The sequence below is a fragment of the Dermacentor andersoni genome, chromosome 7, assembly GCF_023375885.2.
Source record: "Dermacentor andersoni chromosome 7, qqDerAnde1_hic_scaffold, whole genome shotgun sequence".
NCBI lineage: Eukaryota > Metazoa > Arthropoda > Arachnida > Ixodida > Ixodidae > Dermacentor > Dermacentor andersoni.
This window is the reverse complement of record NC_092820.1, coordinates 73416956-73435502: the sequence shown is the minus strand read 5'-3', so window position 1 is coordinate 73435502 and position 18547 is coordinate 73416956. Positions and strand designations below refer to the sequence as shown.

Genomic DNA, 18547 nt, shown 5'->3' with positions numbered 1-18547 from the left:
TGGGTTACGGACTGGATTACAAGAGAATGGAAGCGTAGCAGGGGGCGACAGAAAGTTAGGTGGGCGGATGAGATTAAGAAGTTTGCAGGGACAACATGGCCACAATAGTACATGACCGGGTAGTACATGACCCCCCCCCCCCCCCCCCCCCGTATCGCCCGCGGGCAGCACTGTAGCAGTGAACAACAATCAAGGATGGCCTCGGAGTCAGTGCAGCCGAGATGTTCTATGGGTCAGCAATTCGCGTTCCAGGCGCCAGTTTTACGGCCCCCCAGCCAGGCACTCTACAAGCAACCTCTCAGCACTTAAGAGAAGCTACATTCCTGGCAGGCCGCCATTGGAATATGAACCTGGCAACGTTTAACGCTAGAACGCTATCTAGTGAGGCGAGTCTAGCAGTGCTACTGGAAGAATTAGAGGGCAGTAAATGGGATATAATAGGGCTCAGTGAAGTTAGGAGGCCAAAAGAAGCATATACAGTGCTCAGAAGCGGGCACGTCCTGTGCTACCGGGGCTTAGCGGAGAGACGAGAACTAGGAGTCGGATTCCTGATTAATAAGAATATAGCTGGTAACATACAGGAATTCTATAGCATTAACGAGAGGGTGGCATGTCTTGTTCTGAAACTTAATAAGAGGTACAAAATGAAGGTTGTACAGGTCTACGCCCCTACATCCAGTCATGATGACCAGGAAGTCGAAAGCTTCTATGAAGACGTGGAATCGGCGATGGGTAGAGTGAAAACAAAATACACTATACTGATGGGCGATTTCAATGCCAAAGTAGGCAAGAAGCAGGCTGGAGACAAGGCAGTGGGGGAATACGGCATAGGCACTAGGAATAGCAGGGGAGAGTTACTAGTAGAGTTTGCGGAACAGAATAATATGCGGATAATGAATACCTTCTTCCGCAAGCGGGATAGCCGAAAGTGGACGTGGAGGAGCCCGAACGGCGAGACTAGAAATGAAATAGACTTCATACTCTGCGCTAACCCTGGCATCATACAAGATGTGGACGTGCTCGGTAAGGTGCGCTGCAGTGACCACAGGATGGTAAGAACTCGAATTAGCCTAGACTTGAGGAGGGAACGGAAGAAACTGGTACATAAGAAGCCGATCAATGAGTTAGCGGTAAGAGGGAAAATAGAGGACTTCCAGATCAAGCTACAGAACAGGTATTCGGCTTTAACTCAGGAAGAGGAAATTAGTGTTGAAGCAATGAACGACAATCTTGTGGGCATCATTAAGGAATGTGCAATAGAAGTCGGCGGTAACTCTGTTAGACAGGATACCAGTAAGCTGTCGCAGGAGACGAAAGATCTGATCAAGAAACGCCAATGTATGAAAGCCTCTAACCCTACAGCCAGAATAGAACTGGCAGAACTTTCGAAGTTAATCAACAAGCGTAAGACAGCTGACATAAGGAACTATAATATGGATAGAATTGAACAAGCTCTCAGGAACGGAGGAAGCCTAAAAGCAGAGAAGAAGAAACTAGGAATTGGCAAGAATCAGATGTATGCGTTAAGAGACAAAGCCGGCAATATCATTACTAATATGGATGAGATAGTTCAGGTGGCTGAGGAGTTCTATAGAGATTTATACAGTACGAGTGGAACCCACGATGATAATAGCAGAGAGAATAGTCTAGAGGAATTCGAAATCCCACAAGTAACGCCGGGAGAAGTAAGGAAAGCCTTGGGAGCTATGCAAAGGGGGAAGGCAGCTGGGGAGGATCAGGTAACAGCAGATTTGTTGAAGGACGGTGGGCAGATTGTTCTAGAAAAACTGGCCACCCTGTATACACAATGCCTCATGACCTCGAGCGTACCGGAATCTTGGAAGAACGCTAACATAATCCTAATCCATAAGAAAGGGGACGCCAAAGACTTGAAAAATTATAGACCGATCAGCTTACTGTCCGTTGCCTACAAAGTATTTACTAAGGTAATTGCAAATAGAATCAGGAACACCTTAGACTTCCGTCAACCAAAGGACCAGGCAGGATTCCGTAAAGGCTACTCAACAATAGATCATATTCACACTATCAATCAGGTGATAGAGAAATGTGCGGAATATAACCAACCACTATATGTAGCTTTCATTGATTATGAGAAAGCGTTTGATTCAGTCGAAACCTCAGCAGTCATGGAGGCATTGCGGAATCAGGGTGTAGACGAGCCGTACGTAAAAATACTGAAAGATATCTATAGCGGCTCCACAGCCACTGTAGTCCTCCATAAAGAAAGCAACAAAATCCCTATAAAGAAAGGCGTCAGGCAGGGAGATACGATCTCTCCAATGCTATTCACAGCATGTTTACAGGAGGTATTCAGAGACCTGGATTGGGAAGAATTGGGGATAAGAGTAAATGGAGAATACCTTAGTAACTTGCGCTTCGCTGATGATATTGCCTTGCTTAGTAACTCAGGGGACCAACTGCAATGCATGCTCACTGACCTGGAGAGGCAGAGCAGAAGGGTGGGACTAAAAATTAATCTGCAGAAAACTAAAGTAATGTTTAACAGTCTCGGAAGGGAACAGCAGTTTACGATAGGTAGCGAGACACTGGAAGTGGTAAGGGAATACATCTACTTAGGACAGGTAGTGACTGCGGATCCGGATCATGAGAGTGAAATAATCAGAAGAATAAGAATGGGCTGGGGTGCGTTTGGCAGGCATTCTGAGATCATGAACAGCAGGTTGCCATTATCCCTCAAGAGAAAAGTTTATAACAGCTGTGTCTTACCAGTACTCACGTACGGGGCAGAAACCTGGAGGCTTACGAAAAGGGTTCTACTTAAATTGAGGACGACGCAACGGGCTATGGAAAGAAGAATGATAGGTGTAACATTAAGGGATAAGAAAAGAGCAGATTGGGTGAGGGAACAAACGCGCGTTAATGACATCTTAGTTGAAATCAAGAAAAAGAAATGGGCATGGGCAGGACATGTAATGAGGAGGGAAGATAACCGATGGTCATTAAGGGTTACGGACTGGATTCCGAGGGAAGGGAAGCGTAGCAGGGGACGACAGAAAGTTAGGTGGGCAGATGAGATTAGGAAGTTTGGAGGGTCAACATGGCCACAATTAGCACATGACCGGGGCAATTGGAGAAGTATGGGAGAGGCCTTTGCCCTGCAGTGGGCGTAACCAGGCTGATGATGATGATGACATTCCTGGCTCGACCAGCTTCGACCTAAACCCACACGTATCGCCCGCAGGTAGCCTGTGCTTAGTTTGCCGACAATGGACACAACCACGCACATCCTTCTGCGACGGGACTCTATCAAGCCACCATTTTCTTTCTATGAAGGCCGCGTTCGTGTGGTTTCGCGTTCAGAGAAAACCTTGAAAGTTTACGTTCGCGGCAAAGAGAGAGTGTCGTGTGACCGCGCGAAACCAGCCTATCTTGAACAATAATTCTTCATTCTTTCCGCCATTCGCACATAAGCCTCCGGCATTTTACGGGGGGTAGGGGGGGCGCGCGGACGGGGCTTGTGGCGACCGTCCGTCACTCCGCTTCCCTGCCATGGGTGTCTTTGCCCCCTGCTCGAGCCGAAGCGGCTGTCCGAGAGGAGCGCCACCATTGCCATTCGACAAACCGGTTTTTACTCTTGAATAAAGTCAGTGGAATTTCCGTTCTCAACATGTCAAAACGTATATTATTGCCTCCGCTAAACCAAGCTCCCAACAACATTATCTACTAGCCGCCTACGTCTTGGTGCTGTGATGGTCGTTTCGTTTACTTGGCATCTACCAAAAGTGGCATAGTATGACAGGGCTGTATGGCGAACGTAAATGACCGGTCATGACATAAACACCATGATATGTGCGTCGTGTAGGTCATGAAACAGCCGCCTACGTCTTGGTGCTCTTATGGTCGTCCTTAGCACGACAAGAGTATGACGAACATAAATGATTGGTCATGACATTAAGTTCATGACATCCATGACATGCAGGTCATGAACCAGCAGCCTAGGCCTTGGTATGTACACAAATTGGCATGGTGTGATAAGAGTGTATGACGAACATAAATGATCAGTCATGACATGAATATCATCACATGCGTGTCATGTAGGTCATGAAAAAGCTGCCTAGGTCTTGGTGTTTTCATGGTCGTTTCGTTACCTTGGTATGTACCGAAATTGGCATATTATGACAAGAATGTATTACGAACAAAAATTATAGGTCACGACATGCTTGTCATGTAGGACGTGAAACAGCCGCCTACGTCTTGATGCTCTCATGGTCGTTTCGTTAACATGGGAGGCGTCCCGCTCACTGCTTCCCATAACATCGATTCCCACAGGGCGTGGTATCTGGCAGCTTCTTTATTTGCGTCAGTTGGTTGTGTGCCGCCGACTTGGTGTTGCCGGGATCCAGCACATGCCGTGTCTACTTGCTACCCAGCTGGCCGTTCAGGCTGTTGCACATCTGGCCCCGCTGAGGACGTTCTAGTGCAGATGCGTGAGCCTCTACCTCCCTTTCGAGCTTCGCTACGCGCTGTCGCAGCTTGTTGTTGTTTCGTTGTCGCAGCTACCTGCACGGGAGGCTTTCGCTCTTCCCACATGCACATGAGGTGGGAGTCCGCCGATTATTGCTCTTGAGGCTCCGCCATTTCGTACGCCGTGGAAGTCGGGTCGCAGCTCAGCGACCTGATCCATTCGCTCAGATCCGATGTGGAGTCGGAGGCCGTTTCTTCGCGTAGCAGCCGACGGAATTTATCCCACTTCGTAATGCGGTCAGCGGCCATCTTCGCCGTGCTTGCGGCTGCTTCAAAAGTCAGCGACAAGATGTAATGATCGCTGTCGACCGCGTTGCTCGGGTTCTGCCATCGGGCGCCCGGTACGTTTTTTAGAAGAGAGAGAGAGGTATGACGTGGTGGGTCGGCACTGTTACCGACCCGTCTTGTTTCTTGTGGGTTGTTGAGGATGGTAAGACCTAGATCTTGAGTCTAGTCTTAAGGCACGGGCCTAGTCTGGCCCGTGCCTCTGCCGCTCACTATAGGCATGTCGGGGTTGCTACTTTGGAGGTCTGCCAGAATCTCTTCGCCCGAGAAATCGTTGAACGCATGAAACATGATGCCTCGCACGGCGTCGTCTGGAGGGGGAGGATACACGTGGAGGTAGATGGTGCGGGTGCCCACATTGATGTATTTGATGCGGAGGTAGGCTTGGGCACGCTGAGAGTCGATGAATTTCAGTGTGAGTGTTGAAAGTGTGAACAGATGCAGGTTTGGTGGTGGTTGATCGAGCAGCGAGGCTGCCTTGAGCAAGGCTTCGTGTAGCTGCCACGGTGGCAACTTTGTGAGGTTGGTCGGTGACTGGGGGCGTCTCACGATGAGGATGGCATCCGTCGGCATTATAAGTAGCGGCACGCGCCTGCAGTGGCGTGGCGGGCGCGGTTTGAGGTTCAATGTGCTTCGCCCGTTGCCGTAGGAGTTCACTCCCGTCACACTCAGGCTGGGTACTTACTTGCCTTGAGTCTCAGTGGTGGCGTCGTTCTTCAGCGATGTAACTGGGTGATTTAAAGGAGTCATTCCGCCATTCTTCCTCAGAGATAACTTGTCTTTCGACCGCGTACTCCATGTCGGTGGGTGACCAGGGCACGTCTAGGGAGCAGTTGCTGCGTCGCTAGGCCTACTGGGGGCCGTGCTCGCGCTAAGCCCGTTAAGCTTAGGGTGGTGAGCGGCGCGGCCCGAGAAACAAGAACTATCCTGGGCGAATCTCCGAAAGTCCTGGTGTCTACGTGATCCTGATACCTTCCTGCACCCACTCGTGCAGGAATCATAAGAGTCGGTGAGGTTAGCTTGACGAAACACCGAAACGACCCTCCCTCTCCGAGCGCTCGCAGCATTCCTGGCGTGAGGAATAGCGGCCGCAGCAGCGAACGAATTGACCTTCATGCTACCGCTAGGTTCAACGCGAACTAAGCGGCGAGCGCACAGTGCGTACGAAGCTACCAGCTTTTGGCCCACCTACACTTTGTACTAATCTAATATCGCTTTCATGATAGGGCCTGCACGGCCGCGCTTAGCCGCGCCATGTGCAACCGCCGCCGAAGTAGAAGCACTACACTCTCTCCCCCTCCCAGTGCTTTGCGCGCAATGGAAGACGGCGCGCTTCCTCTCCGCTTTTCTCCTTTGTGCAAGCGAAATCGAGCCGCCATCCTCGGCTCATGATCACTCGTACGCACAGCATACGGCGTAAAGCCGCGATGTTATCGCGCTTTGACCCTATGTGGAACATCACGGCGACGGTGGAAATGTGCCTGGAGTGTCCATACAATTGTTATCGCAATAAAGCAAAGAAGCACTGTATAGTGGGCGCCACAATAAAGAAACACGTAGTCGCTTGACGAACGTGTGCAATATGTAGCCTCATCAATTATTCAGTATTGCTCGCGCATCTCGTGCCTGACACACATCATAGGAAGTTGAGGATTCGGTTTACGCGCTTTTCAAGATATGATATGCGAGCGTTTCCGGAAAGTGACTTGACCAATGCGGTAACCAGAAAAATGGTGCCACAACGCATTTCACGATGAATGTCGACGTTAGTGCCATTAGAATTGAAGCAATCTAGCGACACCTCGTATTGTCATCACGGAAATCAGTCGTGTATGAAGCATTTGGCAGCCAGACTCCCTTTTTCACTGCGCGATTCAGTGGCGCAGCCGCCAAGTCTGCGTGGGGAGCATGCATGAATGTATATTCTGACAGGACTGCCAATATACATATATGAGGCGAGTTATATTCCGCACAGCACGTAATTAATTTTAAAGATTTTTCATGGTCATTGAAGAGTGGAACATACCTAGTGTCACATAACTAGTGACTGAAGTTAAGGTGAAAGATGTTCAGAGAAGAGTGGTCCTAGTGGGGGACTCCCCCACTACCGCGTGCCTCATCATCTTAAAGTGGTTTTGACACGTAGGTAACAGATTCGGGTAGCTTTAAATTTATATGGCGCTATAGTATAAATGATCTCTTTTAAACGCAAAAAACGAATTAAAGTCTTAGGTGCTATTGTGGTAAGACGTTCGTGAAGTAGCTGGCTTACTCGCCGTGTTTGCATTTGTGTATGCAGGGTTTATAAATTTGTTAAGCGTGAGCCACCAACGATCGCTTTGAATCGGTTGCAGTTAAAGCGGTCAATGATGACTCGGGATACTGCAGCATTTCAATGGGAATCATTCTTAGCCTACTTTACACATTTTGAGTCTGTCTGTCTGGAGTCTGTCTGTCACAGACGTTCTTGATGCTCTGTCTGTCTGTCTGTCTGTCTGTCTGTCTGTCTGTCTGTCTGTCTGTCTGTCTGTCTGTCTGTCTGTCTGTCTGTCTGTCTGTCTGTCTGTCTGTGTGTGTCTGTCTGTCTGTCACGTCCGTTCTTTATGCTCTGTCTGTCTGTCTGTCTGTCTGTCTGTCTGTCTGTCTGTCTGTCTGTCTGTCTGTCTGTCTGTCTGTCTGTCTGTCTGTCTGTCATGTCCGTTCTATATGATCTGTCTGTCTGTCTGTCTGTCTGTCTGTCACGTCCGTTCTTTATGCTCTGTCTGTCTGTCTGTCTGTCTGTCATGTCCGTTCTATATGATCTGTTTGTCTGTCTGTCAACGCCATCGCGATGCCCGCAGTGGTAGTTTCTTTACCTTAATATACTCGGGATATGCATGCATTGAATGACATTGTATGACATGACATTCGTGAGACGAGGTCGCGGGATCGAATCCCGGCCACTGCGGCTGCATCTCGATGGGGGCGAAATGCGAAAACACCCGTGTACTTATATTTAAGCGCCCATTAAAGAACCCCTGTTGTTCTAAATTTCCGGAGTCCCCCGCTACGACGTGCCTCATAATCTTAAAGTGGTTTTGACACGTAAAAGTAATTAATTTAATTTCTTTAACATTCCTAATAGGACTGACATGTACGTCGTGACTTAGTCTCTTGCACCGTACCTTCATAGTCGTTTACTTAACTGAATATACATCAAGATGTGTTTGACACACATGCACGACATTGACAATGGCATGACATGCATATAATGACATGAATGACACGAATGACAATTCATGAATGGCGTATTACGACATAAATGACAAGATATGGATGACATGACATCCATGACATGATGTCGTCACCTTGCTAACTGTGGTCACACAGAGGCTCGCGTAATGCACACGCGGGCTTAGTTTACAGAAACACGTGTGCCCAGCAGGGAACTTTTTTGAAGGGCTCCAAACGATGCCGCACAGCCAGCTGCCTGCGACTTGCTTCGCATGAGATCGCATGGGATCTGTACAATTTTTTAAACTTTAGAAACAAGTCGGACAACGAAGCTCTTGCGTCCACTTACTCTCTTCGCTGGTCGCGTATCGCCACATGGCATACCCTACGGCTGCGGAAATGAACACCCAGTGATACACCTTTTCCAGAGTCCACTTCGACCTTGAAAGTTGGAAACGAAATTGGCAGGTTCTTATCATTAGGTTAGCTGTTGTCAGCCCGAGTTGCAATGAAAGCACACACACACGCACGCACGCACGCACGCACACGCACACGCACACGCACACACACACACGCACACACACACACAGACACACACACACACACGCACACGCACAGAGAGAGAGAGAGAGAGAGAAAGAAAACACTTTTTACTAGCGCAGAAAGCATCCCTCTTGTGTTTTTCTGGTGTTAAATACATAGGTAAGAAGAAGAAGAAATTACATTAGAGAATAGTCCGTCAGTTTTTGTTGTGGTGGCCTAAAGATATATTTATTAAAAAAGACCGTCCAAAAATAAAATTACTTATCAAATCTTAGGTTACTATCACACATATTGGCACAACCTTCTCTGTCTACTCGTGAGACTTTTGGCATCATTACAGTTTAAAATACGGTTATTCTATCACTTCATAACTCAGTACGCATTGCCACGAGTTAACTGCAGAAATCCGACGCAGTTTCGCACCACTCCATTTTCTTTTCTTTGATAAAAGCAATGAACCCGTGACTTCAAAATTTTCTTATTCTACTGTAATTGTTTATGCATTTACAAATATTCTTATAAGCGGATTAGTGATTGTATTCATTTTAGGAACTCCAGTTTTGCCCTGTGAGACGTAGTCGCGCTGCAATCGCCCATACCTAGTCGGCGTCGGCTGCAATCGCCCATTCCTAGTCGGCGTCGCTTGTAATGGGCTCTAGACCGCATTTCGGCTTCGCCTTCGGAACCACGGGACTTGACCTTGCGCAATGCGCACAGAAGTTAAAGCCATGCGCGCGCACGCTAACTCAAGCACCATTCGTGCGCACGACCACACAGAGACGCAGGCAGGCCCACGCATCCCGCACTATAATAGGCGCGCATGCGTAGAAACCGTACGGCGCGCGAACACAGAAAAGAGAAGCACACCTGACCCGTACGTTGGCAGTTCTTACCTGTGAAGTTCAGTTTCCCGCTTCTGGTTCACATGCTTCTTGCCATTCATCTTCGCATCAGCCGGTACACCCGTGCCCGATTCAAGCGCCCTAAATAAAACGTACCCCTCGTTTTCGGTTTACCTGCTAGGCTGTAGTCTTTTTCCGAGCCGCCTCTAACAACGCCTACCACACGTCACATACACGAGGGAAAAAAATCAGTTACTTGAATGAATCAGTGAAGCAGACAGCTTAAAAAAAGACAATGATCAAAACAAAGGTTATACTATGAGCGTGACTCGCTGCTACTTCGCCAAGGCGAAGGACATATCACGTGACGGGTAGGGCGGTCGGTCACTTGATACATCTTTGTGAAGGAGAACTACCGAGCGTGCCACGTAGTTTACGCTGCGCTCCGCGAAGTGGCATCGAAAGGGATGACACATCGGTCCTAAAGGTTATTTCAGCGTGAAAATCAGTCGTACAAGTTCTTTTCCTTATTTTTTTTTGAGAACGTCACAGTGCCTAAAAAGGTTAGCGTGGGCTATTTTTCAGAGACCTTTCATCCATCATCTTCGCGCTGTTTCGCAGCTACTGAAGCAGTTACAAGCTGAGCTCTTTGAACGCCTGTTGTTCAGTTGGCGTAGAGGCACGAAATGATGGGAGAGAAAAAGGAAGAGTCACTACGGTTCGAGTGCATTTCGTCGACGGCACTTCGAGTGACAGATGGTGACATTTCTTCGTCAATAGCGCTCCTACCATAGCCAGTATTGTGAGTGACGTTTATCATGTCATGTCATGTGATAACGTCATATGATATGCTTACCATATAACCCATACGTCTATCGTATGTATATTATACTGGTTGCCCCACATAACTTGAGCCAAAGTTTTAAAAATGAAAGGTATTCCGGACGTGAGTTGAACCGAATACATAATGTTGGCCCTGGCCTAGATTTACTCAGGCTATTTTTTATTTTCCCCTTAACTAATGGATTACCGTAAAACTTCATTTGGGCCTATTTGGTACATAATTCTGAACTTAACGTTACAGCGCAAACACCTAAGACGAACCACAAAAGGAAGACACGGCACACACTGGCGCTGACTAACAATATTTCTTCGTCGTTGATGCATATATATACCTAGGCCACACAACCGCGCAGGCGCAGAGAATACATTTCTGACATCTGCCAACTTATCGTATACGCAAACGCAGGAATTCAAATTTAGATGGGTGCAGGGACAAAGATGTGTCACTGATGCAATCATTGCCTTGTCTTTTTATGTGATAGGCCTCTAAGGCAAGTCGCGCATGCTCATTCTTGCTTTTGCCAAGAATTAACGTCCGATCAAGTCGCGCCACACAATTGCTGGAAGAGTTTATATGCGCAACAAGGTGCGCTCCTCTATCTACATTTTTGTTTACTTTTTGTTCCCTGAGTCGCTCATTGACGCAACGCCCTGTCTGGCCAACGTATGTCTTACCACATGAGAGTGGAATGCCATAAACCACGCCGACAGCACACGACACGTATGAGGCACCATGCCGAATTTGGCATCCTCCTATGCTCTCTCCGCAGGTGCGGGAGCATAGCTTTGAAAGCTTGTTTGGCGCAGAAAATGCCAAAGGAACACCATGCTTGCAAGCAACTTTCTTGAGTTGATGGGTCACCTTATGCATATGAGGGACCACCGCAGGCCTTCGCGTTTCACGTTCGGCAGCCGGCCATTTTGTGGTTTTTCTTCTCTGAATCAGAGCTTCAACCACGGCAGTCAAAAGCGACATAAGGAACCCAGCTGCCAAAAGTCGGTTGATCTGATTATCAAAACTTTCTTGCATCTTGTGCACGCAGGAACTCTTAAGAGCCAATTCCATACATGACGACGCAATGGCTCTTTTCACAATCTTCGAGACACAATCTACACAATTTTCACAATCTACAGGACAAAAGTTCCTTTTTCGCACAGAGTTGACACGCCCAACACACATGGCGTTCACAGAATTCGAGCTTCAGTTCCAAGAAGTGCAATACATTGTTTTGTGTATTCTCGTGGGTAAACAGAAGACCTTGTCCATGTACCTTAAAATCCTCTAAAACCTTATTGATCGTATCCTGGTAGGACGATTTCAGCGATAAAAATACCAAAAATATCATCAACATATCTAAAAACTTTTAGAACTTTCCGCTCAATAAAAGCATGGTCTAAAGAATGATCGAGGCTAGACAAAAAATATCCACAAGAACGGGAGCAGCACATGACCCAACACAAATGCCATTCCGTTGTAAATACGGTTGGTCATTAAAAACAATAAAAGTAGCTCGAAGGTAATATGTGCTGACATCAACAAAACAAAAGTAAAAGAAATAAAAGGGTGCGCTGGCGCACTGAACTTCCCCACAAAGCTTGTCCCCCCGGCGTTATCAGCTGTCTTGATAAAGAGTAGCTGCTCGTCGGCTGGAAAGGACTTATCACCCTAGCAGCCTTTAGTCGCGACGAGCGATGACTGATTCTGGTTTTTTGAGAGGCTTCCTGAAAGGCCGCCACGGTCTGTTCCTTTTATGCTACGGCGTAACCGGGCTAGGGTGATCTCCGGAAGCACTCCGCGGCAGCTTTTCTTGAGTCGGCAAACATTAGCGTCTGAACCTCGCACAGCGACCACGAGAGACGCCGTCGTGGACGGCTTTTGATTTTGACCTATCGGTTCCGTTATATGGTGCGACCTTGCTGTCCTCACTCGTGGGCTGCCGCAGCACTTACAAATCGAGATGTGCTTAACTATTGAGATGGATACGGGGATAAGTGAGTTTTGCACCCTGAGACAAAGGGGACGACACAAGAATTGGGAAACTTACTCTGTGTCGTCGTCCGTTAGCATGCTGTGGCCGAAGCTGCTCACAATGTCACGTTCCATTTACTGGTCACCGGGCCAGGTGCATCTTTGGGCATGACATATACAGCACTTGCACTCAGTTGTCAAAGTACTGTCCTGCCACGGTCATTCGCGCGCGAGAAAGAAGACCACCATTTAAGATTATTATGCAGTAACACACGCGGTATTTGTTTGTTCTCCATATTACCTACCTATTGCCGTTCAGCCTTTATAATATAGCCGCAATGTAGACTAGCAGATATCGAATGCCAAGGAAGGAAGGAAGGAAATCAACTTTATTCATGTCCTGCAGGCCACGAGAGCTTTGGGCTCTCATGGAGTGGGCGTCTGCCACGACGGAACCGGGAGGTTGAGTTTCCTGGCGGCGTCGTGGACCTGCTGGACGGCCCAGAGTTGGGGAGCGAGTTCTTCGCTCCGGATTGCTTTTTCAAACTTGCGCTTGTCCGGTTCGGAGTTTATGTGGGCTTGCGAGCACGGCCAGAGTAAATGATATACGTTAAGAGATGTATTGCAATTGGTGCAATAAGACTTGTCGTAGAGCTCAGGCATGTAATGGTGTAATCTGTTTTGCGTGGGGTATGTGTCTGTTTGTAGCATTCTGAGTGTAACCGTTTGAGCTCGAGTGAGCGTGCGGTGTGGCGTGCTATACTGTCTACGTTGTAGGTAGTAGTGTTTAGTGATTGTATTGTCTATAGTGGGGGCGTCCTTATTCTCCGAGTGGTCGGGTGAAGCCGCGCGGTCTGTAAGCGCGCGCGAAGCCTCGTGTGCCGCCTCGTTAAGCTTGGGGACGTCGCCGATCTTTGGTCCTAAGTGTGCCGGGAACCAGTATATGACGTGGTTCTTAATCTCTTTCTTTGAAGCAATTCTGAGAGCGAATGCCAAAATGGCTGCCCACATACGAAAAGGACTCGCACACAACTACTCACACTTACTTGTGTTCGAGGGTTGCGCAAGTGTCAAGGACAACATTAAGGAATGTTGGCAGCTCGATGGAGGTGATAGTTGGCACATGCGATAACTTGTTCGCATCCTCATTGCATGAGAATCAGTACCAGCCGTCGAAGGATGACAGTGTAGAGGGCATTGCATTTAATATGATGGAGTCCGCGTCCCCAAATTCAGACCCGACTCACTCTGTAACGACTGAAGACCAGGGATCTCGCTTATATGTGCAGTCGTCCGACAGTTCGCGGGCGCTGCGTAGGCCACAGGACTTACTGGACCTTTCTTCAACACTTGCCGACAATTCTCGTTTTGTTTCGCACCGGCAGGTATCAGCTGAACTAGTTCTATAGCCACCCTATTTGTCTCGAAATTTGGCCACCCTGTCAAAGGGACGGTTTTTATTTTTAAGCTTTCCTTTTTATTTAAGTTAGCGCTGTCCTGGCATTTCCAGTGGATTCACCTTCCCCAAGATGCCCGCATTTTAATTCATAAGCATTCTTTCATGAGTACCCCAGTAAAATAAGTCATGCGAAATGTGTAATGCCTTGTATTTGCACAAGAACGCCTAATTTACAAAGATATTTAAATGTTATAATTTTGCCAATATAGATGATTAGTAGCGCTATAAGCGATAAGGAACAATTGAAACAAAAACTGATTAGAGGGAATATCCATACGATCAGATTAGTACCCCTGTCAAGGGGGCAAGTAAGAGTGCACTTACGGAGAGTGCACTGGGTTTTAAGTGCACTTGCCCAAATCTAAACGTCGCAAGCGGAGTGTACTCGCAGAAGACTGCACTCCGGTCGGAGTGCGTTCACGGAACGCACTTTGCTGGTCGACTGCGTGGCTTCGCCGCCAGCGGTTTCATCGATACAAAATGTTATGCATAGAAAAAGGACACAGAAGTTCATTTTAGCCGTTGAACAGCTTTTAAGAAAATAATCAGAACAGAACTCGCTGATATTCTGTTCTGGCAGGATCAAATACCGCCTCGTCGCACGCCGTTATATTGTTCAGGATTGCTATGCATTCGTCTTGGCTGGCCTTGACTTGTAGTACTCTTATGATAAAAATATTTTTGTTTTTTGTTGAGCAAACATAAATTAAGATGGTTTTTTATTTATAATGCAACTAAATCAATCGCTTTTTAGAAGGTTTATTTTTTTATTTCAATCTACATCTTCAAAAAACATAATTTTAGTCTTTCACCGTTTTTTTATTGTGAGTGCGCTCTGCTTTCCCGTTCAGCACCGCGTAACCTAAAGTGCCACTCGAGGTACCGAAGTGCACTCCCCGTAAGTGCACTTAACTTGCCCGCTTGACAGGAGTATTAGGTATATCCTTGGGGGTACACAGGGCTTTTTTATTTTACTTTATTTATTCATACTGTCAGTAAAAGCCAAGACAGGAGTTGCGGTTACATTGCTGTCATCAAGCTAGACATAGTAGATGTTTAAACAACTCAATACAAAGCAATCAGGATAGGAAGGCACAGCATATAAACAAATATAAAGCAATAACCAACAAGAGTTACAAGAAAATGTTACAAGATAATGTTACATAGGAAATGCATGGGAAAGCTTATAGTAGGGATGGGTCAACCAAATTTTGTGACTGGGCCAACTTGAAATTTGGGGGTGGGCCAACTGAAATGTCCATGGGGGCCAACAGAAATTTGGGCGTGAGCGAACTTAAAGTTTGGCGGTGGTCCAACTTCTAATTTGGCATGTACCAACTCAAATTTGGGGGTGGGCCAACTTGAAATTTAAGGGTGGGCGAACTGGAAATTTCAAATTTGAGTGCCCGCCAACTTGAAATTTGGGAACTGCTAACTGAAATTCAGGGGCATGCTTGCGCATACTTAGACAACTTCAATGTAGTTATGCAGACCTTTTTCTGCCTGTGTTCATATTCTGGGCGATTCTTGAAAGACATCGTAACCATAGCACGCCACCTGACCATGCTACTCAAAAAGTCATTTTATTTACGTGAGGCCTTCTGCAAGCTTCTGCCTTCTTGCCGTTCATCAGTCTCCTGAATTCACTACCAGCTGCAGCCCATTATGACGACTACGTTACCGCGGAAGTCCGCAATTAATACTCCGCGCCAATACTCACCTACGGGGCAGAAACCTGGAGGCTTACGAAAAGGGTTCTACTCAAATTGAGGACGACGCAACGAGCTATGGAAAGAAGAATGATAGGTGTAACGTTAAGGGATAAGAAAAGAGCAGATTGGGTTAGGGAACAAACGCGAGTTAATGACATCTTAGTTGAAATCAAGAAAAAGAAATGGGCATGGGCAGGACATGTAATGAGGAGGGAAGATAACCGATGGTCATTAAGGGTTACGGACTGGATCCCAAGGGAAGGGAAGCGTAGCAGGGGGCGGCAGAAAGTTAGGTGGGTGGATGAGATTAAGAAGTTTGCAGGGACGGCATGGCCGCAATTAGTACATGACCGGGGTTGTTGGAGAAGTATGGGAGAGGCCTTTGCCCTGCAGTGGGCGTAACCAGGCTGATGATGATGATGCCTTGTAATCTATCCATCCACATGCACGAAGCAGACAAGGAGAAAACCGCCTTTGCCACACCCTATGGAGTTCACGAATTTAACGTAATGCCTTTCGGCCTATGTAATGCTCCCGCCATATTTAAGCGGATGATTGACACCGTACTACGGGGCCTAAAGTGAAGACTTGTTTGTCAGACTTGTTCAATAGGCACTTGCTCCATCAGACTTGTTCCATCAGCACTTGCAGCGCCTCGACGAAGTCCTGACATGCCTCTCAGCTGCAGGCCTTGAACTGAATCCAAAAAGTGCCACTTCGCCAGCAAAATCATTAAAGTGCTCGGACACCTTGTCAGCAAGGAGGGCCTTCGACCCTACCCCGACAAGATTACCGCTGTCGTCCGCTTCCCCAGGCCTGAACGCACTAAAGATTTGCGTAGTTTCCTTGGCCTAGCTTCGTATTTCCGGCACTTCATACCTAACTTTGCCACCATTGCGGCGCCGCTCCATCAACTCCTTGCTTCTGGAGCTCCCTACGTCTGGTCGGACGAACGCCAAACTGCTTTTGACGCCCTCAAGCGTGCCCTCACTTCCGAACCTGTGCTTTGTCATTTCGACAACACCGCACCCACTCTTCTACATACTGACGCCAGCGGGCACGGTATTGGCGCTGTTCTTCTGCAACGTCAGCAAAATTCTGAAGAACGTGTGGTTGCATACGCAAGTCACACGCTAACAGCTGCAGAGAAAAATTATACGATTACCGAGCAAGAGTGTCTCGCCATTGTTTGGTCCGTCCAAAAATTTCGGCCTTATCTGCACGGCCGCCACTTTACGATCGTTCCTGACCACCACGCCTTGTGCTGGTTGGCGACGCTAAAGAATTTAACGGGACGTTCCGGCCGTTGGATACTTCGTTTACAAGAATACGACTTCGACGTCACCTAGAAGTCTGGAAAGAAACACCAGGATGCCGATGCTCTCTCTCGGTCTCCCCTACCACCATCTTCAAACGCTGCTTGCTTACCACTTTCCGTGAGGAAACCGCAGGGCGCGTCGCCTGCATTCCCTTCGCTCGCAGCTCTCGACCGGCTCCCTTCCAGCTATTCTCATACGTATGCCTCTAGACAACGTAATGGCTCCTACTGCCACTCCGTCATGGAACGTATTCGCGGATCAACTCGCACACCTAACGCTCGGCTCCGTCGGCAGTTGAAGAACTTCAAGATCGAAAATTCGATATTATACCGGTACGTGTTTCATCCCGAAGGACACCGTTGGGTTCCTGTCGTTCTCCGATCACTTCGGGCCCAGATATTGGAGACCTTTCACGACGATCCCACTGCCGGTCACTGTGGTTTCCATAAAAACTGTGAGCGAATTCGAAGCCGCTTCTCTTGGCCTGGACTTGCAACCAGTGTAGCGAAATACGTGGCTTCCTGTTCGCTCTGCCAACACCGCAAACGACCGACCTCACCTCCGGCTGGACTGCTCCAACCTGTCCCGTGTCCTGAAGCTCCTTTTGCAGTCGTTGGTATCGACCTCTATGGACCACTACCTTTAACCACTGGCGGTAAACGATGGATCGTCACAGCTGTAGACCACTTGACACGGTACGCTCAAACAGCCGCGCTATCTTCGGGATCCGCAGAGGAGGTTGCAGCCTTTTTCTTGGAAGCCATTTTTTACGGCACGGAGCCCCACGTGTCCTTTTGAGTGACCGGGGCAGGACCTTTCTTTCTAAACTTCTCGACGATGTTCTCCGTGCGTCCAATACCATCCATAACACGACTTCCAGCTACCACCCTCAATCTAATGGTCTCACATAGCGCTTTCATCGCACGCTGTGCGACATGATATCTATGTACATCAACCCTGACCATACCAATTGGGATGTCATTCTACCATTCGTCACTTTCGCGTCACAACACGGCCGTCCAACGCACTACGGGGTGCTCGCCCCTTTTTCCTTGTGTATGGTCGCCAACCGATCACCATCCTCGACGTTTCTTTCTTCGGTGTCCCCGTGCCTTCGTCCACATCAGTGTATGAGCAGTTCGTTTCGCGCATTGCCTGGTGTCGCCAACGTGCCCGCCTCAACACCGACACCAGTCAACAAGACCACAAAATTCGCTATGATGCATCTCACCGTGTCGTTTCCTTCCACCCTGGAGACGAAGTGTTACTGTGGACCCCAGTTCGCGCTCCTGGATTGTGCGAGAAACTTCAGTCTCGTTTTATCGGGCCCTACATTGTTCGGGAGCAGACTTCGCCAGTTAACTATCGTGTCACTCCAGTTGTTCCGCCTTTGGACGGCCGCTGCCGTGCCACAGAGATGGTGCATGTTTCGCGTGTAAAGCCTTTCATACAGCGTTTCCCGCCATAACCAGCGTAACCAGCGGCCAGGTTGGCCGCTTCCACGTGCGGGGGAAATTGTGTGAGCATTATTTTACCCCTTCGCCTTCTTCATCTGTGTATATTCATCAACATGGCCAGCGTCATCGTCCTCAGCGCGCGACCGGCGAAATAAACCGTTGAGGCTTAGCAGCTGTCTCGCACTACATTCACGTCTTTACCGCGGCTGTCTGAAAACCCTGCCTTTCTGTGCAACATGCTGTGCATACTGAAGCTGCGCTTTCCCCACAAAGGTTAAGCGGTGTCACATGCCCGGTTACCACGAAGTCAAAAGCCGCAGCTGGTACAAGTGCAGCGGGAAATGCAAAGAAGCGAATTATGCAAAAACAGACGGTTCATTCTAAGCCGTTCGCAATTTC

General features: G+C 48.1%; 1 protein-coding gene across 1 annotated transcript in view; it reads right to left on the bottom strand.

Moving 5' to 3' along the window:
• The window catches only part of LOC126534310 (protein-cysteine N-palmitoyltransferase Rasp-like), a 62694-nt gene extending 53100 nt beyond the window's left edge, over nucleotides 1-9594 (bottom strand). The window contains exons 1-2 of the mRNA XM_055072802.2: nucleotides 9441-9594; nucleotides 8354-8445 (exon numbers count right to left, since the gene is read on the bottom strand). Of these exons, the coding sequence (XP_054928777.1) occupies nucleotides 8354-8445; nucleotides 9441-9490 (142 nt within the window). The 5' untranslated portion in view covers nucleotides 9491-9594. The remainder of the gene's footprint in view (nucleotides 1-8353; nucleotides 8446-9440) is intronic.
• Between the last annotated feature and the right edge of the window lie 8953 nt (nucleotides 9595-18547).